This window comes from Astyanax mexicanus, chromosome 5 (genome assembly GCF_023375975.1).
Source record: "Astyanax mexicanus isolate ESR-SI-001 chromosome 5, AstMex3_surface, whole genome shotgun sequence".
NCBI lineage: Eukaryota > Metazoa > Chordata > Actinopteri > Characiformes > Acestrorhamphidae > Astyanax > Astyanax mexicanus.
The window spans coordinates 11996348-12024129 of record NC_064412.1 but is presented as its reverse complement, the minus strand read 5'-3'; the positions used below and the strand labels follow the sequence as shown (position 1 = coordinate 12024129).

Genomic DNA, 27782 nt, shown 5'->3' with positions numbered 1-27782 from the left:
GCTGCCCCCCTGTTCCTGTGCCCAGCCCCTCGGATGTCTCGCGCTGTATAATATACGCTGCCAGGAGTGTGTTTTTTTTCCTCTCTATGAGGAAAACACGGCGTGTCAGAGCGTCACATGGCTCAGCGCCGCTGATCGCTTCCTGCATCGCGTCTATTCGGCTTCACTCCTCCTCTCTGCCTCGCTATCTCTCCATCTCTCTCTCCATCTCTTCATCTCTCTCTCTCTATCCGCCGCTCTCCATGCCATAGACCCGCGCGCGCTGCACCCACCGCGATGATCAGCAAGGTGAAGAACGCCATGTCCTCGCTGGTGGGCGGAATTCTTCCGCACGGCCACCATCACCATCACCACCACCAGCAGCAGCAGCAGCAGCAGCCGGGCGCTCAGGGCTGCGGGACGGACGCGCTGCCGCCGCGCTTCCCCTACAGCCGGCCGGACTTCCTGGAGCTCACGCCGGAGCTGCTGCAGTACTCGAGCGACCACGGCTCCCGGCCCGTGATCACACCGAGGCGAGACAGCGCGCTGCCGTGGCGAACCGGATACGCAGAGTGAGTCACTGCCCTTTTATTCCTCCAGCAGGGCGATCTGCACCTACTACACCTGCTGCTACACCTGCTATATATTAACACGGCCTTTAAAAATGTAAAGAAATCATGTGGGTGGTGCTGTAGGTGTCTATTGCGGTAGTGCAGCGTGCCATGCGTGCTTTGCCTCCTTTGCCACATTAAGCCAAGGGCAAGTCAAGTATGCAGCAGCAGCAGCATCAGTACCCTGGTGATGGAGCCTCCTCATACCCCCCAGCTTTTGTGCACTGAGACAGACTAGGGCTGTGCGTGTGTGACGTAGGCTCGCATGCAGTCAGAAAAAAAAAATTAAATAAATAAACAAACGATAGGTTAAGTCATAATTTCAAGATTTCATATTAACATTAAGCTTGGCTGCTGCTTCATGCATGCATTTCAGTTTTGTTCATTCTTTCTTTCTTTCTTTCACTCTGAATCTTCCAACACTAATATTGTGTGCACACACACATATATATATATATATATGTATATATATATATATATATATATATATATATATATATATATATATATATATATACATATACATATATATATAGTGTGTGTGTATATATGCATGTGTTTACAACCGCCTTGCCTTTTGTTCTCTTGCAAAAAAAAAAAAGAAAAGAAAGAAAAGCCAATGCAACACATCATCCCCACTCAGCCTGCCTGCCTCCCCACACAAACACAAAAAAAAAAAAAAAAAAACCCAGAGTGTGATTAACAGACATGTCTGGTCACATGGTGCTCAATGTGTAATTCCACAGCCGCAACCAACGTACGAACAGCGAGACCCACAGCGAGCAGCTTCTGCAGCCATTCATGGTGAGGGATGAATGAATCTGCCACCTGTTAGGAAGATATTGTGTTTCTCTGGGGATTAAAGCGTACCTCAGACCCTCTGCTCTCCTCAGGCCTCCTGAACAGTTTGAACAGGGATTTACAGCGTGTAGATTACCGCAGATTAGCCCAAATTGTGCACAAGGGTGTGCATTCGCAAACCTGACACGCTTTAACCAGATTATGCTGAACTACAAAAGTGCATTTCCTGAAGGGAACACAGAATGGATGTACGTCTTAAGTGGTTCGCACATTAAAGCATTTGCTAGGCTTTTGCCATTTGGTTGCTGTGGTATTCCAGGTGGTTGCTACTGTACAGCATCCCATGTTGCTGCTATAGTGTTGCCAAGGGGTTGCGTAGTATTCTATGTGATTGCTACAGTACAGCATCCCAGGTTGTTGCCATAGTATTGCCTAGTTGTTGCATGGTATTTTAGCTATTGTGCTGCTAAGTGGTTGCATGGTGTTCTAAGTGGTTGCTACAGCATCAATAGGTCGTTACTACAGTGTCGCCTAGCTGTTTCATGGTATTCTATAGATATTGTGCTCTTAAGTGATGGTTGGATGGTATTCTAGGTGGGTGCTAGAAAGCATCCACCCTTTCAATGCACCCCAGATTCAAGGATCCTTCTCTGTAGAACCTGGCCTACTTAGTACAGGTGTGTGGAAAGATAAAAAACTAATAATTTATCTGGGAATCTTTTAGTGTTGCTTATTGGCAAAAATCTGTGATATAATGATGTGATATAATATGTGGTTGGCGTGGTAACTCAAGTTGTTGTATGGTATTCTTGGTGGTTGTTATGGTATTGTAAGTAGTTGATATAATGCTAGTTATAATTGCTAGGTGATTGCTGTGGTAACCCAGATGGTTGTTATAGTGTTGTTTAAGTGGTTGCTATGTTACCCCAGGTGGTTGCTATGCTGATGGTCTGTGGTTGCCAGGGGTTTTCAATGGTATCCCTTGTTGTTTATATGGTGCTGCTAAATCAGTGCTATATATTTGCAAAGTGATTGCTGTCATGTTGCTTTCTATAGTGTTTGTTATAAGGTTGGAAGTGGTTGGAAGGTGGTTGCTAGGCAGTTGCTATTGTGTCAGTGTTGGTTATGGAATCTCAAATGGTTAATCAGATGTTTCCAAGCAATATTTGGGAAAAACACAAAAATCTATTGCTAGACAAAAACTGTTAAGTACAGTCAAAAAAACTGATTACAAGCCGAGTCATAGTCTATATCTGCAAAACTGTGGAAACAGGTATGTGGCAAAAGCATAGAAATAAGGAATCAGGAAAAAAAACAATATAGATAACAAATAAAAAGAATTATTATGTTATTGGGTTACCATTGCATTTCTATCACCATCAAGACAATCTGTCTTTCTGTACTATTTGCTTCTATAATCTTTGGACCGCTAAGACAATGCCACCATCTTGGAATTGCATGTTTTATACACCGTATTCCATCATCCAGAGCTTGTTTTGTTTTTCTCTTTATTCCACTTTGCTCTGAAGCTGGGTCAGCTCCATTGTCTCAAACATAACAAAATGCAACACAATTCATATAAGCTCTCTGCATTTTGTAGTCCTATTCTTACCTGCACAGCAAGGACATACAAAGGGATAGAGCATCTTTTGTTCTTGCTCTTGGGCGACTCCAACATTCCTCATTTTTGTGCTGTTTCAGCTCCCAGCACACCTGACCCAGGGATCCTTCACTCTGGAACGTTGCTTACTTAGCTTAGGTGCAGATGGAAAGGATAGGTGAAAAAAAAGTGAACTATATCGTTAATACATTGGTGCTGTGTATTGGCAAGAACTTGGAGATATGATACATAACACAAGACAGGGGTTATGATTCAATATGTAGTGGTCATGTATTGCAAATTGGCAAAACTGTATATTGAGATCATTTTTAGATGGAGAAACTAACCATTGTATGCATAAATTTAAGTAAAAAAGATGATGAGGATCACTTTTTACAATCTGAAAAACAGTGGTCTTTATAGGCAAGTCAGTTCACTCAGTGACGATCTTGGCAGCATGGCTTATGTCCATCCTCTTATCTGTTTGAATGTGGAGAGACCAAAATACTCTAAACTAAAGGTCTAGTTACTATTTGAACAACATAATTTACATTACTGATAGAATCTGATAAAACCTAAACATAACCTAACATAAACAGTTTGTGACATTTGGCTCTCAAATGCACAAAAAAGCTTGATTTTTCAGCTTGTTATGGCTACTGCGCCTGCGCACATCTCCACAACAAAAGAGTTGGGGGGCGATTCTTCCTTACTTCCCCACCACCAGCACAGTGATTCTCCTCCACGTTCCTTACAACCAGCATGCTGATTGGCTCTTTTTGTTGAAGGACAGTGCTTTATCCATATCAGGTCTCTAATACAGAGTACAACACTGCTATCTAGCATTATAGATTTAAACACATAATTTACCACTGCTATCAATCTGTGAATGTAAACTATTAATAACAAATATACACTTTGTTTTTAAAAATTGTTATAGTATTAAAAAAACACAATGTCACAGAACTAGTATTGATAAAACTACAGGTATATTTTGTCATGCCCCTAGAATTCTTTGGACACTTGGCTGCAACCTTGCTTTAGATTGCACTTTGTTTATAAGTAAAACTTATACCTTTGCCACGCAGATTGCAAGAATTGTTATGAATTACATGCAAGGTTTCATAAAGTCTAATGGCATCAGGATTTTTTTTTATAGGACTGATGATGCAATAGGAACTATAATGCAGCAAGGTTGACCCTGTGAGAGAGAGAGAGAGAGAGAGGGAGAGAGAGAGCAGACTCTGAGTAATACTGAGAGTAATTCTCAAAATATCCCACTTAGCCTCAGGTTATTTCATCCATTTTTAAACACAGCATAAGCAGGGAACTCTTAGGTTTTTGGGGAGGTCTGTCTAATGACAGCAATTGAAAGCGAGTCAATCTGTTAAGTGTTAATCAAACACTGCTTGTATTTGACTCAGCTTTCAGGCACTAGTCAATGAAATAAATAGTAATAGCTGTTAAAGGTGTGTCAGGACCTATTGTAGATACTGTATAGCTTGCAAACATAAGAATGTAAGGTAGAAGGAAGGAAGGAGCATTAGGCACTGCTGGCTGTGTGCAGTGCTGCAAGTCGGTCCATTTAAAGGTCATGCATGTCTGTGGTATTCTTTCACTTGCACTTTGAAAAACAAACAAACAGCAGTTGCCTGTCTTGAAAAACACCAATAAGACTTGACGTTCATTAATGACGTAAACATGTTTTCATTCAGCCTGATCTATCTCAGCTATTATTTTGCATGCAACTATGCCTCTTAATAGGCACTCTTAAAATACAGGCTTAAGAGTTATTTGATCAATGTCATGGAAGAAACTTTGGTAGCTTTGGTAAAGGAAATGTGATGTGAGGAACTTTAAAAATTGCTAAGTACCATTTACATCAACTGAGAATAGCTGTATATATTGACAATTTTTCCCATTTGTGATCATTTTCTTTACTAATTGTAAGTTATGCTATAATTATTATGAGGGCAATTAATGAGTTATTAAATATTTAATAAGTTTAACACAGTAAGAAAAACTTGTTTTTTTCCCGAAAGGAAGAAATGTTCTATATATGGTTACTCATTAAAAAGGCTCAAAAAATGTTTTTACACTCAAAATGTCTCCAAATTGTTTCCTTATGGGCCCCAGCTTTGATTATTTTATTGTTGTGTGATTTTATTGTCACGTTATAAACCAGCAGTCTTGCCACCAACTCCAGTTGGAGTCCCAATATGGAGGAAATGTGTAAATCGGCCCAGTGCTGCTCATGTGTCCCATCTTATGTGGAATCATTTGTACCAGTCAAACACTAGTCAGGAAACATTATAGAAGGTTATGAGTATTAACAGTAGAGCAACCCAAACTGTGCTTTTATAAAGCAACCAGATTGGACTCAGTTTATCCTTTTATTTCTCAGAGAGATTGAAGCACTTTCACAATCAATGAATGCTTGGCGACACTGTAGCAAACTTGTGAGATTTGGGTAAAACTGAAGCACTAATCTATTTGATGGCACTTTAATGCTTTCATAGGTTTTTCTCTACTTGTCTCTACAAATGTAAATAAATGCATAAATAAATAATATGAATGAAGTTGCAGAAAGTGCTTTGGCGCGTGCCTTTCAACAGGACAGTCCTGGTTGTTTACAGGCCAGGTTATGCAAATTTTGCATAAGTTTAATTATATACAGTACTGTGCAAATGGTTTAGGCATCTGTGGGAATTTCAGTAAAGAAAAATCTTCTTATCTATGAAGTAAGTGTTTATTAACTCAGTAAAACACATTACAGCATTACATAAATACAAACAGCAATTTTACAAAAATCAGAGCTTCAACATCACTGTTTTCCCTAAAACATCTCCTAATCTCTCCTAATCTGAGTTTTTTCTAGTTCTCATCATATTAATCAACACCTGGTTTGGTAAATTGGTAAATTTGGTAAATCAGGTGAGCTGCTGATGGAACTGAACATGCTAAACATATACACATGCTGGCTGAGGAGCATCCAGGAGAAACTACACTTTGTTCTACAGCTTGGCTCACAGGATATAACATACTTAGTTAAAAATGAGAATTCCTTGTTACGTTTTACTGTATGTATGTTTATTTGGATCTGTTCAAATCATATGTGGAGCTTTTTTTTCAGGTAAAAACACTCATATTGCTGAGATAAATGGATTAGTGTAATTTGCTTTGGTGCCTAAAACTTTTGCACAGTACTGTACTTTTGACTTCTTAAACTTTATCCCAACAGTCAGCAGTTGTGGACTCCTCTAAGCAAGTGCCAAGTACTTCTGGAAAGTTAGTTTCCAGTTCTTGTGGTGCCCACAAGCAAGGAGACATTTTTTATAATTAATATAAAAAAGGATTTTCATAAATCACTGTTTTCAGATTATTATGTAATAATAGTTACTAAATAAAATGATGGAGGTAATTTGTTTTAGGCCATTTTTAAACTGTTGAAGAAAAAAGTAATCTTGCTAAGAATGCCTTAAAATAACACGTCATGTTTAACTTTTTGCTTTATGGAGATCAGTTCCCCGTTTTCTCAATTAGTTTTCACAGCAACAGAGACGCTGACCAGGGTGGCCAGCTTTTTGCATAACACATGAGTGAGTCATGTCAAAGCCCTTTGAAATGATGTGATTTACATCCAAATGGTAGAATTGTGGAGAAATGAAGAAACAGCAGTGGAATTTTCAGTGGAACAGCGGTGAGACTTCCTCTACATTGCTTTGTCATCAGCATTCTGTGTTTCTCATCAGTCATTACACTAACCTATACCCTGAAAAGCCACAGCTACAGTGTCTAGACCTGACAGTGTAATGTTGTGTTTAGACCTGCTGCTGCTGCTGAGTTCACTGTCTGCTTCCTCTTTTTAGGTGTGTAGTTCAGGGTTCAGCAGGAAACAAGTTACATGAGGATTCTAGAGCCGGTTTCAAGACTCATTTATGGTGGAGAATCACATTTCCTTATTTCTGCTGTCACATGTTGGCACACTTCTTTAAACTTAACTGGCCAGTAATGTTTTACAGAGTTAGTGATTGTGAGGAAATGCTGCTATTCAAAGCAAAGCTTTTATATAAATATTTGCTTTAGCTTCTTTGTTTCTGTGTGCAAATATACAGTACTTATCACTTTTTATTATAGCTTTTGTGCTGCAACAGGACATCCTTTTGTTTTGAGAAGCTGTGTATTTACAGTATTAAGCAAACAAATAGCTAAATTCAGTTGCCAATATGAGCTTTAAAAAGTTATTTGAGCTATACTTTAAAAAATGATGTTAAGAAATTGGTAAAGAATATTTTCATCAAGCGAAGAATCATTTTACACTATTTCCAACATTTCCAAATGTAGTTAAATACCCTAGGCATGTTTGGTATTATGTCTAGATGGCCCTACGCACATCTATTGGTGATATAATAGAGCATTACTTGGTAGCTACATTAAGCTTATAGTTCTTGTGCAAAACCTAAGAAACAAACTTCTAACACCAAACATTTGATGACAGATAAACACTGTACCTTTCATATTTCAGCACATCACTCCTTTTATAAAAGACATATTGACAAAAATTCAAGCATTTGAAAAGTAATCAGAAAGGTTCTTTCTCCTTCTGAGCAGTAATACCGAAGGTATTTTTATCATATACAATATCACAGAACTTGTTGACATTTTAACACACTATAGGCACCAATAAAAAGTTCTATATAAAAACAAGTATTTAATTCCCAGAAATATTCACATTTGTACAGAAGCTTTAAGTGTGAAGACACTTCAAATGACTAAATTACCTTTACAACAACTTTTTTAAACCCTATATCTTCACTTATATATCTCTTTACAGCTGTAGCCGTTTATGAAAGCGTGTGTTCCATAATGCTGTAAATACAGTAATTTGTATTTTCTTAACACAATATTAATTTTTAATGATTTGTGTACATGTTAAAATTTATGTCAGGCAGTGGTTCATTTTGTGTTGTACTTAAACTACACTACAATAAAACTTTCCTTTTTTTTTAGATTTTATATATATATATGATGTTTTTTTCTACTATGACTAAAAATGTTTTCTTTACAATTTGATTTAAACTGTCTCAGCTTATCACCTTGCTTACAGTATTGCAATATCTTGTGATATATTGAATCATAACCCCTGTATTGTGATACAGTACGTATCTTCTCTTTTTTTATTCTAAGAGTTGATTCTGTTAAGAATCCGTAAGTGTGAATAATCTGTAAATGACTGAAGTACAGTTACACCAGCCTTTTTAAACTATTTAAACAAGGTTTAAGGGGTATACATCTCTTTTACAAAATTAGTATTAGAACCAAAAACGGTTCTTCTGTGGCGTCTCTCAGACAACTCTTTTGCAGTACACACAATGTGCTGCACTAATGCAGTTTAACAGAACTTCTGTGCTTTGTTTTTAGTGACCCACCAGCTTCACAGGAAATCATACTGTGCCATAGTATGAATTCCTGTGAATCCTGGGTCATTAATATCATAATATTGCTCATCCTATATGAACGCTGTAGTGATCTTTGTATTATCTTCTTTTATTAATATCAGTGCATTAGCAATTTCTGAGTTTTCCATAAATGTTTAATTATTCAGGAAATAAGCAATAGCTCATTTTGCTTTGTGTCAAATGTGTACATAGTCTGCATAAATGAAACAATGGTTTGTTGTTCTTTTTCACCTCTGACCTTGACACAGTATTTTGGACCTTTGTTCTTTTGTTCATTTGTTTCATCAAGTTTGCGATGACTATATAAGGAAGTTTAAATGTAGTGAAGGCATCGTCATTCCAGAAAGGCAGGCCGTTTGTACTCTTGAACAGTTTGGGTGTGGGCAGAGCTGTATCCGTCAGGTTTTTCGAGTTGTACTGCAGGTGCTTCTGCTTCACTGTGCTTCCATTGTAGGTCAGCAGAATTTTGAAAGAGTGCGGTGGAGGTGACACAGCTTCTGTGCAGTCTTCTCTGACATATAAAGCGTGGTTTAATTATAGCCAAAGTTATAATAATCCTTCAGTGATTAACAATATAAGAGCACACCATACATCTTTGGAAAAAATAAGAGACCTATTAAAAATAATAATTTCTTTTATTATTTTGCTAAATTGAAAACCTCTGGAATATAATCAAGAGGAAGATGGATGATCACAAGCCATCAAACCAAGCTGAACTGCTTGAATTTTTGCACCAGGAGTTGCATAAAGTTATCCAAAAGCAGTGTGTAAGACTGGTGGAGGAGAACACACCAAGATGCATGAAAACTGTGATTAAAAAACCAGGGTTATTCCACTAAATATTGATTTCTGAACCCTTAAAACTTGAAATGAATATGAAATATTTGAGGTCTGACAGATCTGCATCTTTTTTTGTTGTTATTTCAGCCATTTTTCATTTTCTGCAAATAAATGCCCTAAATGACAATATTTTTATTTGGAATTTGGAACAAATGTTGTCTGTAGTTTATAGAATAAAACAACAATGTTCTTTGTACTCAAACATAAACCTATAAATAGCAAAATCAGAGAAACTGATTCAGAAACTGAAGTGGTCTCTTATTTTTTTCCAGAGCTGTATGTCTCCTAATTTTGTTATCTTTTTGGGTTAGTTTAGCAGCTGAAACCGGTGCAGTACAAGCTAATACAAGCTCTACAATCAATCAGTACAGCTTATGCAATTCTAGAAGGTGGGGTTAAACAGGGTTTGTGGACAACCACTAAGACGGAACTGCATTATGTCCATCATGTTGCTTTTATAAGTTGTATAATTCAAGTTTAGTCAGCAGCTTTTGTCTGTTGATGAGGCTAGATGAGAAAGCAGATGTGCAGGTAAATGATATATTGACACATGATGTGTTGATAGATTGTAAAGCAGATTAAAAGAGGTGGGAGAACCTCAAAGATGGCTTTAGATATGGATGAGTTTAGTAGATGAGTGAAGCTGGTTGAGAGCAACAACTCCCTGGTATGTTGTGTTAAAAGAGATAATGGCCTAATTTGAATGAAGCATGTTGTATTCCAGTGTTGTCACATGCTTTCTGTGTATTCCTCATACTCTACAAGGTTCATGTCAGTCTAAAAAGAATGTGAAAGACCTCAAGAATTATGGTTCCCTGCAAGTAGCAGCCATATTATATTAATGGAGCACTTACTGTATGTCCTGCGCAGAGCTGGATCATTGATCTGAAATATGATACATTAGTAGACTACTGTCTAGTTCAGGGGTCCCCCCCCCCCATGCCCTGCTGTTCTTCCTGCTGCCACACTGCCTCCCTGTGTTCCTGGCACAGCTCACTGCCCAGCAGAACCAGGGAAGGCCCATGATACCACCACAGAGGATCCAGCATTGTCTACAAATCCTTTGATCCTCTGCCTTCAGAAAGGAAGCCCACAGCGTAATTCACATAAAAGAAGCTTCATCCCATAGGTCCACAGACCTTCATGCTTGTACGTGATACAGACAAATGCATTAAAATAGATTGTATGTGACAGATGGTGGTTGGTCTTTGTTTTACTGATTTAATGCTATTCTCTTCATTTTACCTTGGAAGAAAAAAACAATATACAGTACCAGTCCCATTCAAAAGTTGGAAACACCATACATTTCTTATTAATTCTTAATTTAAATTATTTAGTTTTTTCTGCATTTTAGATTGATACTAAAGTCATCCAAACTAGTTAAGTAAACAAAAAAACAGATTATGTTTTATATTTTATATTCTTCAAAGTAGCATCTCTTTGCACATCTTGGCTGAATTTTCTCAGTCTGGTTTATGAGGTAGAGTCACCTTTAATTCAGGCTTTCAGTTAACAGCTGTGCTAAACTCGTTCAAGAGGCAATTATTTGAATTTCTTGTCTCTTAATATGTTTAAGAGCATCAGTTGTAAAGTTGTGAGGTAGAGTTGGTATACAGTGAATAGACCTATTTGAGTATTATATTTGAGTTATAATCCATATTATGGTAAGAACTACTCTACTAAGTACAGAAATACAACTTTAAGAAATGAAGATCAGTCAATCTTGAAAAAAAAACTTTGAAAGTATACTCAAGTGTAGTTGCAAAGACCATCAAAACCCCTATGATTAAACTGGCTCTCATCAGGACCTCCCCAGGAAAGAAAAACTTAAAAGAGCTAACTCTGTTGTACAGGATAAGTTCATTAGAGTTACCAGTCTCAGAAATCGCAAGTTAACGGCACCCCAAATAAGAGACACCTAAAGTGTTTTGGTTTGCTTAACAATTAAAACTTTTACTACATGATTCATTATGTGTTCCTTCATAGTCTGGATGATTGCAGTATTTATTGTAGGAAAAATAAAAGCCAGAAAGAGAAGGTGGGTCCAAACTTTTTACTAGGACTGTACAGGTACATAATGCCAAGAGACATGGAAACAACATTATGCTCTAGTTTCCAATTCAATTAGCTTTATAGTTATTAAAGGCTTTGTTCAAAATTCTCATGCTTGTTTCTTTTGTAAGAATTTTTTTTAGAAGTCTCTAGATTTAATTAAACTTTAACATAAGATATATTGGCTTGTGAAATCATGTTAAAGGTGTAACAAAATGCATTTTTGAGTACTAAGAATGTATTAAGTTGTTTTTTGATTTGTTTAAACTTTTTAACATTTGACTCACAGGCGTATATTTTTTTGAACAAATTATTTTTCCTTTTAATGATGTGCTCTGCTCTGATTGCATGGCTCTGCTCTGGTTTACGACATCAAAGGGCCCACAGGGTCACAAATCATAGCATTGCAAAGCATTGCATTGTTTTGTTTTAGCCCTGTAACAAGAATATTGTAGGTATTTTTAATAATTATTCCAGAGTTTGTGGATGATGATTCTTTACATGGTCCCATGAGCAGCATTTTGGTTTTTTTTTTTTTTTTTCATTCTTTCAGCTTTTAGCCTAGCGTGTATATCCACTGGCTTCCTGGATGTAGCTTCTTGGCTAACCAAAGCTATGCTAACCTTTTCCAGAAATTAGCATCAGTGACAGCTGCACTCACAAGGCCTGGTTCAGAACATTTATATGTGATATTTTTTGTCACTTTATATATGACACTTTGCATTGCATAAAACAATGATTTTGATTCTGAAGCTGTTTCTTAAATGTTCTGGAAGTTTAAATTCCAAACCCATTATACTGCACTGCTTGGCATATACCCAATTTGCTTTTAAATAAAGAAATGATACTGAAGTTCACAGTATGCTACTTCCCTTTACCAAATACCAAGAAAGAAAAGACAGTTTTACATGCTAGAGCATCTTTAATTTGGCTCTATTTGATGTCTCTCTCTTTGGAATTGTAGTAAGAATGTTATTATATTACAAAACATTTTCCATGCATGTGATTTAAGAGAAAACAAGACTAAGAGCAGAAACCCAGACCAGTTGACCTGTTATTATGCGACATTACGTCACTTTGCTTGGGTTTCGGGTGCAGTGGCTTACTTTAGTCTCATGTAAAAAGCACAGAATGTCTTTCTAGGTATATGACTCAGTGTGTGAGTCATTTAAATCAGAGGAAATGTCAGATCTCGCCACACTTCCCTCGGACAACAGTAATTCATAACCGTTCAGAAACATAACATAGCCAAACTGATTGCTTTCACAGCGCAGAAAAAAGGTGATATATTGGGCCTCAGCCGTGGGATGTGTTTTAAACAAGAAATAATGATGTCGAAACGGAAACCCAGATTGCAGAAATAGTGTTAGTTGTAAAAAAGAGTTCTTGTGACTTCAGAAGAGGAACTGGTGGATAGTGGTAGTGCTTCCTCTTTTGAGGGGAGCTTACTTATCGCTGAATGTAAGCCTCTTTGTCTTCAGTTGTCACATTCAAATGTGATTTACGTACGTCTATATCTGGTGGTTTGTTGCTTCATATCAGGTTTTTTTGGTGAATAAACTGATGTAGCGTTCCTCGTCACTGAATATGGCACACAGGCCTACTCTCAGTGATTGAAGTCTTGGCTGAAGGAGCACAGCACAGTCTGTCCCAAAGTGCCAAGCAAAGAGTGATTGTAATTCCTCTGTGTCGTCTGTCCTAATGTTTCCCTGCCGTGTTCTTTGATGCCAACTGACCGCTTTCAACTGATTATAAAGTGGAGGGCTTTCTATAATCCAGATTTTAGTGGTGGCTTTCAGTTCTTTTCATATTAAAATAGCGTGTCCTGCCATCAGAGCATCAAAGTAGACATGGATATTTTGTGATCGTGGCGAAACACAGAGCTTTCTTCATGTACAGCAAAACATCATCAGAGCAACAACGCATTTGTGAAATAGGTGTAGTTGGGAGAGTACACTGTTTCCAGTAATCAGAGGGTGCATGCACATTTATACAGGAATACAGTATATATCCATTTCTGAGGAGAAGGATTATACATATATATACACTTAAACACAGTTTTGTTCCTTTTTTGTCTTTGTAATATGGATGATTAAACATGTAATGGTACAAAATTCTCTTGACTTATATAATTCTGTTTTTACGATTCTCTTTTTGTATTTGTATTAAGAAAAGTTGTAATGTTATGTTGTTGCTTTATGTACCAATAAGGATGGAGAGTTCTTAGGCCCTATCGTTCACCCTGCACAAGTTGCGTCATGATGCTTGTTGCCATCTTACACCCTATCAGCAGTCTATTTTCACGCATTTTGCCCGTGCTGTTAAAAAAGTGTCAGCGTTTAGGAATATATCTGGTGGCCTGGAAGTGAGGTGTGTTCAGGTTAATATCTGGCGTGTTTGTTTCTTGGCGGTATAAAGCACCACGCAAACCAAACTTTTAACTCAACACTAAACAGAATAAATAACATTAGCTGCTGGCGTACCTTCGCACAAAGTGCTGCACTATTACTATACAAATGTGCTGAAGTCAAAGCGCACCTGCCACTTAAAAGGAATGACAACTGGAACACTGATTGGTTAATTTCACGTTACTCAAAAAACGCACCATGATTAATTATGAGAATTAGTACATGCCTTTTGCACGTTTTTTGCATCCTCAGCAATTATTTCTGCCATGTCCTCTATCTTTAAAAACGATAGAAACAGCTGATCATGAGATTTAAACAGCATTTAAATGTCTAGATGTTTAAACGTGGAAAGTACTGATATCTGTTGTGTTTGGGCACTTTTGGAGACACAGACAAGTTGAGGGTAAACTGTGTGAGTGATCCATTTACCCATCTCACATTGCACTTCTGTCCCCAGCACTTTGTGTAATGCGGTATTGTTGCAAATTAACGATTAGACATTATTAGTCGATTATATCAACTAATCGTTGCAGCCCTACTTTAGACACCAAACCTGTTTTGACCATATTTGGATTGCAGGGAAAATAGTTTAGTTAATTTTTTGACCGAACTGTCGGTTGACGCTTAAAAACAATACAATGCATGTTTTGGTTTCTTTCCCATTTTAAACAAATCCCTTTTATAATCAAGCACTACTATATAAACTTCTCCTGAACATTGTTTATTGGACAGGACTTCTTTATGTAAACGAAACATATTTAGCCGCTGAAATGCAAATGCAAAACACTAATTAGCTGCAGCACGCAGGCCTTCGTTTGGTACAGTAATAGCAGAGTCCTTTGAACAATAATAACTCTACTCAATTATACACACTGCACCACATAATCTGTATGTTGGTGTCTTTGTTAGTGAGTTCAGAGTCGGTCCCTGGAGCAGCTCTGGCCCACATTCAGGAATTCCTGAATAACCCTTCTGCAAGGTTCCTTGAGGATAACTCTAGGAAACACAATCCAATCAATGTATTTCACACAGATAGAAATGATGTGAAGAATGTGACACTAAAGAACTCCCTCTCTCTCTCTCTCTCTCTCTCTCTCTCTCTGTGTCTCTCAGGGTGATAAATGCAGGGAAGAGTATGCTGAATGAGGATCAGGCCTCGTGTGAGGTGCTGTATACGAAGAAGCTCAGTGGTAAACAGCAGCGAGCCTCCATGCTGTTAGAGGACACTGGGGTAAGTTATTCTTGCATTGTACTGCTGCACACACACGCACACATGCACACACACACACACAGACATACACGAACATGCACAATAGCCCACAGACAGTTTCAGTTAGACATTTACACTTCCGCTTTACTGTTGCATGGGTCTTTTGCCAACTGTTCAGGCATAATACGAGTTCTTGGCAACCTAGCATTGAAGCATTATATCATGTGTTGTATAATTAGTTATATAACACAAATTGATCTGCAAACTGTACTGATATTGACAAAACATTTAGTGCATGATAAAATCATGTTGTTTTTAAACGAAGAAAGCAGAAGTTCTGTCTCTGTAGGGGTGAGATAAGGTTTGCAAGGTACTCAAGTTGGGTACGTGTGAAGCTTTTAATACAGCTGATTAGATACAATTTGACTTCATCAACTTGATAACTAGCTATTCCTTTTAGACATATTAAAACATACTAATATTATATTTCTGTTCTGAAGATACAGAAGTGTGTAATAAAACGGGGATAAAAAAAGGGATTATTAATGATTTAGAATTTGAGCTTAAAAAATCCAGCCCAACTTGGCCCGAGCCTGTGCACCTTCTGCCCAAGCCCAAGCCGACCATTTGCATAAACTGTCAGATTTAAACCTGACATTTTTTTAGTAAGTAGAGCGTCAAAACTGAGCTTTTTGAAAACATTTTCAAGATGTTTGAATGAGTAAAATCTGTTCAGAATGATGTTAATTAACATTGCAATACTAAAAAAGCATAGACTTGTTATTTAATAAAAATGTTTATTAAGAACAGATCTCTGAAAGATTAAAATACAATCAATGCAAATAAGGATCAACAGGCATACACTTCGGTAAATTAGGCTACAAGAATGATGTCTGAATTACTTTCCTCTAATCTATTAGATCTGTTTCTAATCTGTTTCTAAACAAACACTTTTTATATTGAGCTTTTTATAATATATTTTTAAAGCACAGTTTGATTTGTTACTTTGCTATTATGTGTTTATCATGCCTAGCTATTTACAAAATACAAATAGCATTAAAAAATAGACGCCTACGTCAATTTCTTGAGCCCAAGGAAAGTGGTGGAAAACCTCGGCCAAAACCAGCCTGAGTTTGCGTTGGGCATTGGGTTGGGCTCTGGCAGAGATAATAAACTCTAGTTAGAATACACTAAATCTACAAAAGAACTGGGATACCTGCAAATTTCTTCAGCAATCAAATGTATTAAAAAAGGATTTGGGGCTCCAAGTGCCTTAGCAGACTAACACACTGACACTATAGCCCAAAGATCACACCTTTAGCATGCAGCCTCTGTATCTAAATTCAACCAGCAATACCATCACAGCTAAAGCCCTAACACTAACCCTCCACTGGTCTAACATATGCCTGCCACCCACGCTCTCTTACCTCAGGCACCAAATCTGCATATCTTAACTTCATCTGCATCATCTATAAGTGAAACTGTTAGCTCTATAAAATAGATTATAATAAGACTAATAAGTAGTGCTATCACCGTTATTGTGTTAATATATGCCATTAATCTGGTTGTGTTTTACAAATACATTTTTTTATTAAAGTTTGCGCCCAACTACCTCCCACAATTCACTTTTTTTATAGAGCCTAGTAACATATTAGCGTTTTTATTTAGCAATATAAAAAGAGTTGTTTCATTTATGCTGAATTATGGAAAGATTTTTGATTAAATCTCTTAAACCACTCTCACTTTTTTATTCCTTCTTTCCTCTTCTTATTTTTCTGCTTCTCTCTCTCTCACTCTCTCTCTCTTTCTCACACACTCACACACACGTTGCTGCTTCTGTGAGGCATATGTTTGCTGCACAGGTTTTAATCGAGTGACACCACTACTAATAAAGCTATAAGTGAGCTGATCACTCATGTTGAAAATAATTAAACTGTAAATTGTGCCTTTTAGGGTAGATATCAAAGTGCTAATATAAAAACCTACATGTCATCATTAAATTCCTCTAATACATTTTGTGTAGGTTTATAATGAATGTTTAATTGTCAGCTGTCTGACTTCTCTGTCTGGTTTAGTTTTTGCTTTTTTCATGATTTTTACTGCAGTTCTTGTGTAGAACAGAAACAAATCCCTTATATTGCAACCAGTAGAGATGACATTTAGATGTTATATTTCAGGCCTATCTGTAAAATCTTTATCTGTGGATTCTGCTACTTCCTGTGTTACTGATCTTGCCAACAGCCTGTGCAGGCCCATAATCACCTGCATGAGTGCTGGAGAACAGTTTAAACTGCTAAAACTAGCCTCTCCGCAGATTACAATAGATTTACCTCATTTCACTTGATGAGCATCTGTTGCAAATACTCCTTCTCATTCTGCCTGTTTAGCAGAAAGTAATCTGAGGCTCAGGTTTCAAGTTACAGTTCCTCATTCAAATGAACACATTTCCTAGTTTTGTGAAACAAATTCAAACCTTATTCAGACCTGAATGTGTGGTTAATGTACAATGAGGCATGCATTCTTTCTGTGTGTGAGTGGGGGGAGAGATTATTTACTGTTTCTTTATAAATATGAAAAAAGCAAAGAACTATGAATTTAAAGCAATGCATGTTTTTCTACAGTTGTGTTATATTTCCAGATTTCAACTAAGGCTGGGTGCAGCAGCATTATCATTAGCAGCTAACTGCTAGCACTAGCTTTGCTTAGCGCTAGTAAATGCTGCATGACAGCGCTACACTGTGAACCGATATTAGCTAGCGGTCCGTTTCACGTAGCTTGTTTTAACACGGTAAACACGCAGGCTACAGTCTACAGTGATAATACTTACCTCTAAACAGTGAAAAAGCTGCTAGACGGGGTTAGCAGCAAGCTACACGCTGATAATACTCACCTCTGAACAACAAAAGAGCTAGCGCTTAGTGCAGTTAGCAGCTAATTCTAATACTGCTAAACTAAACTAAAACTCCTGTATAACTCTGTACTTCAGCAGAGGGGCTTTACTGCTCCTTAATACCTGACTGGTAGAATACATTCATACAGTGCACTGGTTAAGGTGCACTGATGATTTTTAAGAAAATGCACCTTAAGTGCAAAAAAAATAAATAAAAAAACGGTAACTACTATTTTTTCTTTGTTAAATTTACAAAATTTGAGCTGTTTGCAATAAATACTTTAAACAATTTAGTTCTATACCACTTTTAATGACAACTGCAGTCTTACAATTATTCAACTCCATAACCAAATTCAGTCAAATAGTGAAAACACAAAGATTCATTCTGTTGATTGACACCATGGAAATGTGTGTATTTGTGTTTGTTGGGTCTAAGCATTCAGATCAACCAATGTTGTTACGTGACCCTCATATTATACACCAACCTCCAAACACAGCCGCCAATCAGAGCTTTAATTTATGCTGGATTCACATTATTATGGATTAGGGTTTCTGCCTAAATCACTGTGCAAAGACAACGCTGCGCCTCTGACTGCTGCTTCACTTATTCAAGCTATCTGATATCTCTCTATACACACACACGCACACACAGTAGCCAGAAAAGTCTGCAGTACCTGACTAAAACATTAACTCCCCCACACCCCCCCATTATAACTCTTTTCTACTAAATCACATTTCTTCATCAGTTAATATGCTCAGATAAGAATACAGGGCAGATGTTTGTGCACCATGGCTGCCAATTCTTTGTGAAACAGGCTCAAAACTTTACCTCCTGTCTGTGCTGCCAGACACAAGAAAGATTGTCTTAATCTCTGGGGTTAATCCTATCAACATCAACAGGTCACATCAGAAAAAAATTGTCTTTTTTGAACAGGTATTTTTTGCAGCATCAAGGAGCATCCAGATGTAGTTAGATCCCCCTTGTGGTGTTAAAAATACATCTCACAGCATATTATACGCACATTGCAATGTCTTTTAGCTCTGCTTCTTTTTCTTCTCTTGCCTGTACAGTGTTTATATTATTTGGTAAACAAAAATGTTAATCGTCCAACAAAAAAAAAAACACTTTTATTGAGTAGATGTAAGTGTAGCATTTCTCTTTAACCTGTTTTTATATAGAGTATTATGCAGAGCTCATAGGCACCTTAGCATGTTATTTAAAAGCATTTAAATGACCAAAACTGTGTTCAAGATTACAGTAGAGTACACACAGGTAAACATAAACAATACAGCAAAAGTTAAAAAATAATTTCACTTTTTGAATAGTAGTTTACTCAATTGAAGAATAAGGATTGAACATAACTTTCCAAGCTCTGATTTATCAAACGATTTGTTGAATAATAACAATAAATATTACTTAACTCTCATGAGGAGAGTTTTGGATATGTTTTAATGATTCAAAGTAACTGCTAATTGTTTGGATGTTAGTTTTAGAATTTTATTCTAATATTTGGTGATTTACTTAGCATATAAATATATACTACAACTTTGTTGCCTGTCTGTATGTTATTAAAATAGTATATTAATATTAATGTGTATATTGGGTAATTTTCAGCAGAAACTGAAATGAATTTGATTTAGTCCTGTAACAAATCTAATCTGTCACACATACATCTGCGTATCTTTGCTGTGGGTGTAGAACAGTGTTTGGGTAATTTAAACATGAATACCCTTTTTTAGAGCTTAGTTCAGGGTTTTGTCAGCTGTATTTTGTGGACTTGAAACGACAGGCCTTGTCTTTTCATAAGATAAAATTACATAGATTACATCTCTTTTAATGTTTGTATTCCTTTTTCTCCTAATGGTTCTCTTTCTGTTCTTTCCTGATCAGGACACCACAGGTATCCCCATGCACGTCTGGGGTGTATTTGACGGTCATGCTGGCTCTGGAGCTGCCCTGATGGCCTCCAAGCTTCTCCATCGCCTCATCCGTGACAGACTGTGTGAAGTTGCTCATCTTCTGGAGAACCAGAGCAGCCCACCGCCCATCTGCCTGGCCAAGAACGGTAGCCCCTACCAGGCTGACCATAAGAAGGGTGCCTGCTTGGATGCAGAAGACCAGGATGCGCCTGTGGATCGGTTCCACATGGAGAAGGTGGTCAGTTTGGAGAGCCTGGTGATGGGCATCATAGAGAATGCCTTTAAACAGATGGTAAGACCATGGGGCTCTGGGCAAGATATCACCAATGATAAATTATTTGAATAGACAATGTTGAGTAGGATTTGATGACACATGGGTTTGGGGTCATGCCTGTACTCCAGTGTGGAGTTTAAAATGAAGCAGTGACTATGAGAAATTAATTTTTTCTGCATAATTATTTAGTTATTTTTCTAATTTGATGTGCAAATTAACATTATGTAAACTATGTAGGATTTAGAAGTATTTTGTCATTAGATTTACCATTTCAGAGGATAAATACTCTGTACAAAAACTAAGCTTTACGAAATAGAATCCCAATCTGCAATCTTGCATTTTTAACAATGCACTGGACAGCTTAAATGTTTTTGCTGTATTCTGATTTCTAAGTCTTTCTAAGCATCTTCACTGGTTAAGACAATGACAATAAACTCCACTACTATTTGGTCCTCTTATAATTGGTTATATTGATAAATGGCCTGAGATTCCAGTCTATTTTATTCAATAGATTTGTAGTAGCTGTGCTCATAATACCCTTAAATTAATGTCCTAAACCCTAGGTTAATAATTCCCTTAATCCTTAAAAGAACCTATTATGTATAAGTTCAGTGAACTACATTTTGTGAAGTCCCACAGGGTTCTATTTTAGAGCCTATAAAACTAATTATAGTAATTATAGTAATAATACATCTGGGGCTACATAAAAGTATTACATTTGATTTATTAATATGCATTGTAATGTTTTTCCAAAGACTGGAGCACAGGTAAAAATGTTCACACACTGTGTCAAAAACATTCAAAATATAAAAGAGCTGCACTTTATCCTGCTGGCATAAATGATGTTCTGGTGTCTGACTCTCACGCAGGATGACCTCATCGAGAAAGAGAAAGCATCTTACAGTATTTCTGGTGGATGTTGTGCCTTGACTGCTGTGCACTTAATGGGGAAGCTCTATGTAGCAAACGCAGGAGACAGCAGGTAAGAGGAATTTAAAAAAAAATGAACAATTTTGAATGCAATTGTGATTCTGATTATCATTCTGAGGTCTATATGACATTACAATGAATTCATTGTATATACTTTTCTCTAATGCAACTGAGCACATCATCAATAGGCTTATTTGTTGATTAGAAATATGCATGTAATTGTTTGTATTCTAAATTGTTTTTATCCATTCAGATCCATGGCTGTCCCCAATGATGAAATCATACTCTAGTGTTTGCATTTAATACATTAAATGCAGTGTTAAGTCATGTGATACATATGTAACATTGGCATTTTAACTCAAAGTAATTACAGAAAAAGTTGTGAACTCTTTATTTAAAAAAAATTATATGACCTGTTCAATCAATTTAACTGATAGTTTTTTAAATCAATATATTTAATCCTTGGTCTTAGTTTTACTGTTAAATTTACTGAAGCATAAATTGTTTTTTTTTTTGTTTCCTTTTAGAGCCATAATTGTCCGTAATGATGAGGTCATTCCCATGTCCAATGAGTTCACGCCAGAGAGCGAGAGGCAACGGCTGCAGTATCTGGTGAGATTCCTCATTTGTGCTGTATTCCAGGGTCCAGTGTAAAAGATATGTGGTTGTTATTCCTGATTAAATGTGCAAACATCATCTTCAGTAAATGAAATAATAATATAGAAAAATAGAGATTTCTGCAAATGTCTTATAATAACTTCTTCAGATGAATTCCAGTAACAGTTGTTTCATGATCTTGTTTGGATTGTGTTCAGGGTTTTCTTCAGCCAGAACTGCTTGGAAACGAATTCACACACATTGAATTTCCACGACGCATCCAACACAAAGAGCTGGGCAAGAAGATGCTCTTCAGAGACCACACCATGACCGGGTGGTAAGCATATATGAGAGCATGCTGAATGTTTTTAGGCTTTTAAAAGAAAGTTGTGGTGACAGAGTTATACATATTATGTTTCTGTATGAGTGTATAATCACTGTAATTTCATATATTGCAGGGCGTATAAGACAATTGTGGAAGATGATCTGAAGTTCCCCCTCATTTATGGAGAAGGGAAAAAGGTATTCAGTATTCTTTACAGGATTTATAGTAACTTGATATGGGCAGATGTGGTTAATGTCTTAACCCATCAGTGGCATGTAAAATTTCAGAATGAATGAGATTAATTAGGAAGTAAATGGTTAATAAATCACCATTGACCATGGATGATGGAGACAGACTACAGGATATGCCATTGACTTCTATTTGTCACAGTGGAGCCAAGCTATTATAGTTGCACTTTTCTTTTATCTAATTTTCCTGTGATATGTTTCCTTGATGTCTGCTTTTGTGTATTGTATATAATAGCGTGAAATAAAAAATGACTTTTTTGTATATATATATATATATATATATATATATATATATATATATATATATATATATAAATATTTAGTTGGGGGCGTCAAGTGGTTCATAGGTCTGAAGCACTGTCACTATCATCGTTGGTTCGAATCCCAGTCGTGTAACTTGCCATCAGCTGCCAGAGCCCTGAGAGCAAAATCGAAACAGAGTCGCTGCGCTTTCCTCCAAACGCGATGTAATGCAGCAGTCCGAACAGAGGCGTTGACTGACTTCACATGTGCCGGAGGGGCATGTGCTAGTCTTCACCCTCCTTGTGTTGTTGCATCACTTGTGATGGGTGATATACAGTGATGAGTAGCAGTTAAAAGGGTGGGACAATGGGGAGCTAATTTGGGAGAAAAATAAGAAAAAATAGAAATAAAATTACATAAAACAATGTTTTTTATTTGTTTATTTAGGATAGTTTTTATGCAGTGTTTTATTGCCTGACAGAGAGCATTGAAATCAACAGTAAGGGCATCTCAGCACAATCTACAGGAACTTTTTGTGTGTGTTCATTCACAGGCCCGAGTCATGGCCACTATTGGAGTAACACGTGGCTTAGGTGATCACGACCTGAAAGTGTACAACTCCAACATTTACATCAAGCCTTTCCTGTCCTGCTGTCCAGAGGTGGGTTTAAGATTTCAAGAAGGTTAAAGTTTGCTCTTTTACCACTCATCTTTTAAAATTTGTGTCTTTTCGAAGATTTCATTGATCCAACCATCTTCTAACCACTTGGTGGGAGTGGTAATCTGTGTGGAGGGTAATCAGCAAGAAGGCCAATTGCACATCAGCTTATGGTGTCAAGGCCCCATACATTGCACATGCAGCCCCAATGGCAAAATTACCCTCTTTCTTTATATGAATACACTCTTCTTGGATTGCAATTATTTCCATCTTTGTCTTCAAGGCAGGCTTTTGAGATAGCAGCAGTATGTGGACGAGCATTGTCCTGTTGGAATAGCATACCAGAATGTGCATTAATAAGATCCTGAAACGAATGGCCCAGCCTTTTCTGAATGTACAATCTTTTGATCACGAGTGTGTGTACTTCACAGGAAAGGCAATGTTGCTACCTACTACACTACATCAAGCAAATATGTATGTCACGTATTTCCGAAATCCATGTGACATTATGGTTCATCCATAATGCATGTCAGACATTTTAAAATGAGAACTGCATTATAATTATTGTAATGCAGATAGTTAGCATAAGAATTTAACCATTAAGAAATGTGTTTATTAATTGAAGATAATGTTTGGCAAGCATGGGCGTAATGTCTGTGTTACCCTACTGATACACAGTTTCTCTGTTTTGCTATCTATCCAGGTGAAAGTATATAACACATCAGAGCACAAGCATGGTCCTGATGATGTCCTCATCATGGGCACGGATGGACTGTGGGATGTGACCTCTGACAGGGATGTAGCAGATGCAGTGACAAACTTCCTGTCCTGCTGTGAGCCAAATGACCCAATGAGGTACGCTTTCATTTTTTGACCTCTTCTTCTTTCTAACTTACAAATCGACATAGACTACAGAAGATAACTAAACTAAATATTTGATACACAAGCATGACATAAAGCAGTGCTCTGGAATCCCCAAGACAGTTCACAGTTTTGCCTTCAGCTCCCAATTTCAACCAGTATTAAATTAGATTACATATTCTATGGCCTTGTTCAAGCATGTTGGGACTTGGCATAAAGAGTGAAACTGTGGACTGTTTTAGAGTCTCCAATGGGAGGAGCAGAAGGTTACCTCCACTGAGGCTCAAAGTGGCTAATCAGCAGACTTAAGCCCTATCTGGACCGGATTAGTTTCTCAGGGTGATGTCTGTGAAAAATATTTCACACTTCTACTCAGTGATAAAACTCTTGTATCTGGACTGCAGTTAAAAAACAGAAGGACCAATGAGTTTTTAGGCTTTCACTGTGTTTATGTGGATCTCCATGGAAACGCGTACCCAAAGTGTAATTATAATGCGTAACAGTGGACAAATGGCCATTTTATTAAACGTGAGGTGACAAAACTCAGAGATGTGCGTCCAGATCAGACTAAAATTACAACAGAAAAAAGGAGCACAGAGTTCAGCAAAAATACAGAAGGTAATTCAGCCTCTGATTTTCTTGGAGGACGTCTGAGAAAAACAGACACATGGTCGTTCCGGACCGGAATAATATCACAGAGGACCACCCGTAAAAGAGGAAATGACCCCAGAACCCCCTGAGAAACTAATCACATCCAGATAGGACTTAAGACACTGTGACACTGTAGCCCAACTCCAAGAACTGTACTTTGATAAATTGTAATTCTCCACGGGTGGGTAGATGGCGCTCTGTCTCTCTCTTTCTACATCACTACTCGTGTAAGATTGGCCAGCGCAAGAGTGGGTTGGGTAATTGGCTATAGTAAATTATGTAGAAATGTATTTTGTTTAATGCCAGAGAAATCTCATAATTATATTTTATTTATCTTGTAATTTAATGACTTTTCTAATGTTCAGATGCCCCAACATTAAAGGGAATAAATAAACATTGGCTTTGTACTTCCATTAATGTTGTATAACACCAGGTATATAGATAGTTTTTGTTTTATTTTTGCCTATTAGGACAAGGGGAGTATATAAATGTTAAGACTACACACAGTTTAACTCAAGAAAGGTGTGTTAGCTAGTTTATCAGTTGTACTGAGCATGCCACAATTGGGAAGTCTCAAATTATCCAGAACATTTGATTGGGATTCTCTGCATAATTAAAGGGCTAATATCTAAACTATGTAGTTGAAATTTATTTAGTGTGAAATATCTAGTTCTTCAGAAACATACAGAGTCAAAAAATAGTGGTGGTGATAGAAAATAGACATTTACAAGCATGTAATGCCTTAAAGAGGTGCATTATATAAAGTTAATATATGAAATGAGGCTGTGTTTTATTATATATCTAGAATAGATGTTTGACAAGAAAAATGAGAACTCAACAATAATTTAAGATAAAGGAAATAAAAAGGATAGATTTCCTATTGTTATCAATTACAGGAATCAGAGCCTATAAAGTTTTCTACAATTTTACATTAAATCACTATGAATTACTTTATTCACTGATTATTATTTACCTCACTGATTAAATTATTAACTCACTAGTTATACAGAAATGTTGAGTGATCAGTGGGATTCCACTTTAGAGAATTGCAGGATTCTGTGTTACTTCAGATACACCAGTAGATGTCAGTGTTCAGACATGTGATTAAGTGTTTTGCCAATGATCACCTACTTGCATTATAACATTATGGTGCAGTTTCCCAGGCAGGGATTAAGCCTAGTTTTTCCCATTGAAAGGAACATTTATTCTGAGACTAGGCCTGACACCGTATGGATAACCAACCTATGCTATCAATTAACCACCTAAACAGTGTGTTTAACTAGATATAAAAAGTCTAATATTTTTCTTTTAATATTTGATCATTTTTAAAGGTATACTTTGGCAGCTCAGGACCTCCTGATGAGATCCCGTGGTGTTCTGAAAGAGCGGGGCTGGCGGCTGCCTAATGACAGACTAGGCTCTGGAGATGACATCACAGTGTTTGTAATCCCATTGGCCGGAGCGGAGTCAGAGACATGACGAGTTATGTCTGATCTTCACTGGCGAGCAAATCAGGACACGTCCCTACGTCCCGCCTGCTGAGGAAAGCGGTGCAAAACCAAAAAAAATCCATTTTCATTTGAGCTGAAGCAAGTGGGTGGGAAAGATATAAACATCGCTCCTCTTTCTCCTCCTTTTCAGAGGCATAATTCCTCATCCTGACTCTTACCTCATATCAAACATGGGATTACATTATCATAAAGTGCCACTCTTCTAACCCCACATTTCCTATAGACTTGCTGTGAAAGACTGCTTATTTTTCAGACATCCGACAGATGTTTCAGACCCCGGAACGAACAGAGCTGCTGTAAATATACACTCTGGACATCCATATGGAGTGAAGAGGAGACCAGAGACAAGGATGAAAATTCTGGAACATGAGTGTCAAGTATAAAACTTGATCAGAAAATGACAGAAGAATGAGCCGCAGTTGATATAAGGCAGACACCTGGATGTTGAAGGATGTACAAATGTAAGCACTTTATCTTTAGCAGAAACCCATCAATCTGTAATTAAACCTTTGCTAATTATAATCATCTCCCGAATGTCTCCAAAGAATGTACCTGTTTGAACACATGTATTTGTACTTTTGTTTTGTTTTTTTTTTCCAATAAGAAAGAAGGGAAGCACAGTTTGTACATTACTCCTGCTGTAAAGGGTCAGTGGATGAAATGGACCTTCTCCAGAAAGGCAATGATAGCATGGTTTACATTGTGGTTCAGGCAGTCGTGGAGAATTGCATTTCGGTACTGTACTGTACTATCTGCTGTAACTCAGCTCTGTAACTGAGCTGCTGGAAATCAGAGACAGCCATGTGAATACTTTTGCACATTTGACTAAAGCTGTGTTCCCTACCTCTTCACAAAGCCATGCCGAATGTCCAACTTCAAAGTTTCTACATAGATGAACCTTTGGTAAGACAGCTAAACCTTTGGTAGACCCCAAATGTATTCGTGCGCTCTGCTTTGCACCCAACTTGGAGCTTATGGGCCAGTTTCTACAAGCCAGGATTAGAGGCCCAGTCCTGAGGTTAGCATTAGATTAAGTGATGAATCTCCTTTCAGGAAACTTTTAGTCCAAGATCAGTCTTGGTGCACAACCATGAAATTGACTCTCAGTGTTAAATTGAACACTTTTACTGTAACCTACATTCAACCGTATCTGAGCTACCCCATTTTTGTGAAGTTATGTTGAAAAAGGATTCTCAGAGGCAGCTCCTTTCCATTCAGTTATATTTTAGTGGTGATATTTTTTAATCCTTATGCTTACATGATCTCAAACAGTGGACACCATTTTGTGTCTAAATGAAAATATTTGGGATCCACTGAAGACCGGTACTCTTCTGTTACTGTTTTGTTTTTCATTTGTTTCCTTATTGTTTTTTTTTTTTTTGTTTGTTTTTTTGTGTTGTCGCCATGCCGGAAATACATATATATGTTTGATAATTTGTCAAACTGTAAAACCTAGGCAACTGTGATTAATTCACAATAAATTTCCCCACTTAAAAAAATGATTTCATATTTTGGCTCCTGGGGGTGGTTATAAAAAGGGTTGATATGTAAGTAAATTCATCAGTTTCAGCATTTACTAAACAACATTATTAAAATATATATTGGGTTACAGGTAACATGGAGGTGCCTTAGATAGTGTGAGAGTTAAACAAATCAAGGGGCTTGGATTTGTGGTCTGGTCACTGTCTATAAGGAGTTTGGTGAGTTTTCCTCA

The 27782-nt window shown here is 37.2% G+C and overlaps 1 protein-coding gene across 1 annotated transcript; it reads left to right on the top strand.

Moving 5' to 3' along the window:
• Positions 1-27575, top strand: ppm1j (protein phosphatase, Mg2+/Mn2+ dependent, 1J). The gene is made up of 10 exons (XM_007253351.4): positions 1-551; positions 14864-14981; positions 19742-20062; positions 20914-21026; positions 21502-21586; positions 21790-21908; positions 22030-22093; positions 22941-23048; positions 23749-23900; positions 25889-27575. The coding sequence occupies exons 1-10, from the start codon at positions 277-279 to the stop codon at positions 26034-26036; spliced, it is 1503 nt and encodes a 500-aa protein (XP_007253413.3). The 5' UTR covers positions 1-276; the 3' UTR covers positions 26037-27575.
• The last annotated feature ends 207 nt before the right edge of the window (positions 27576-27782 follow it).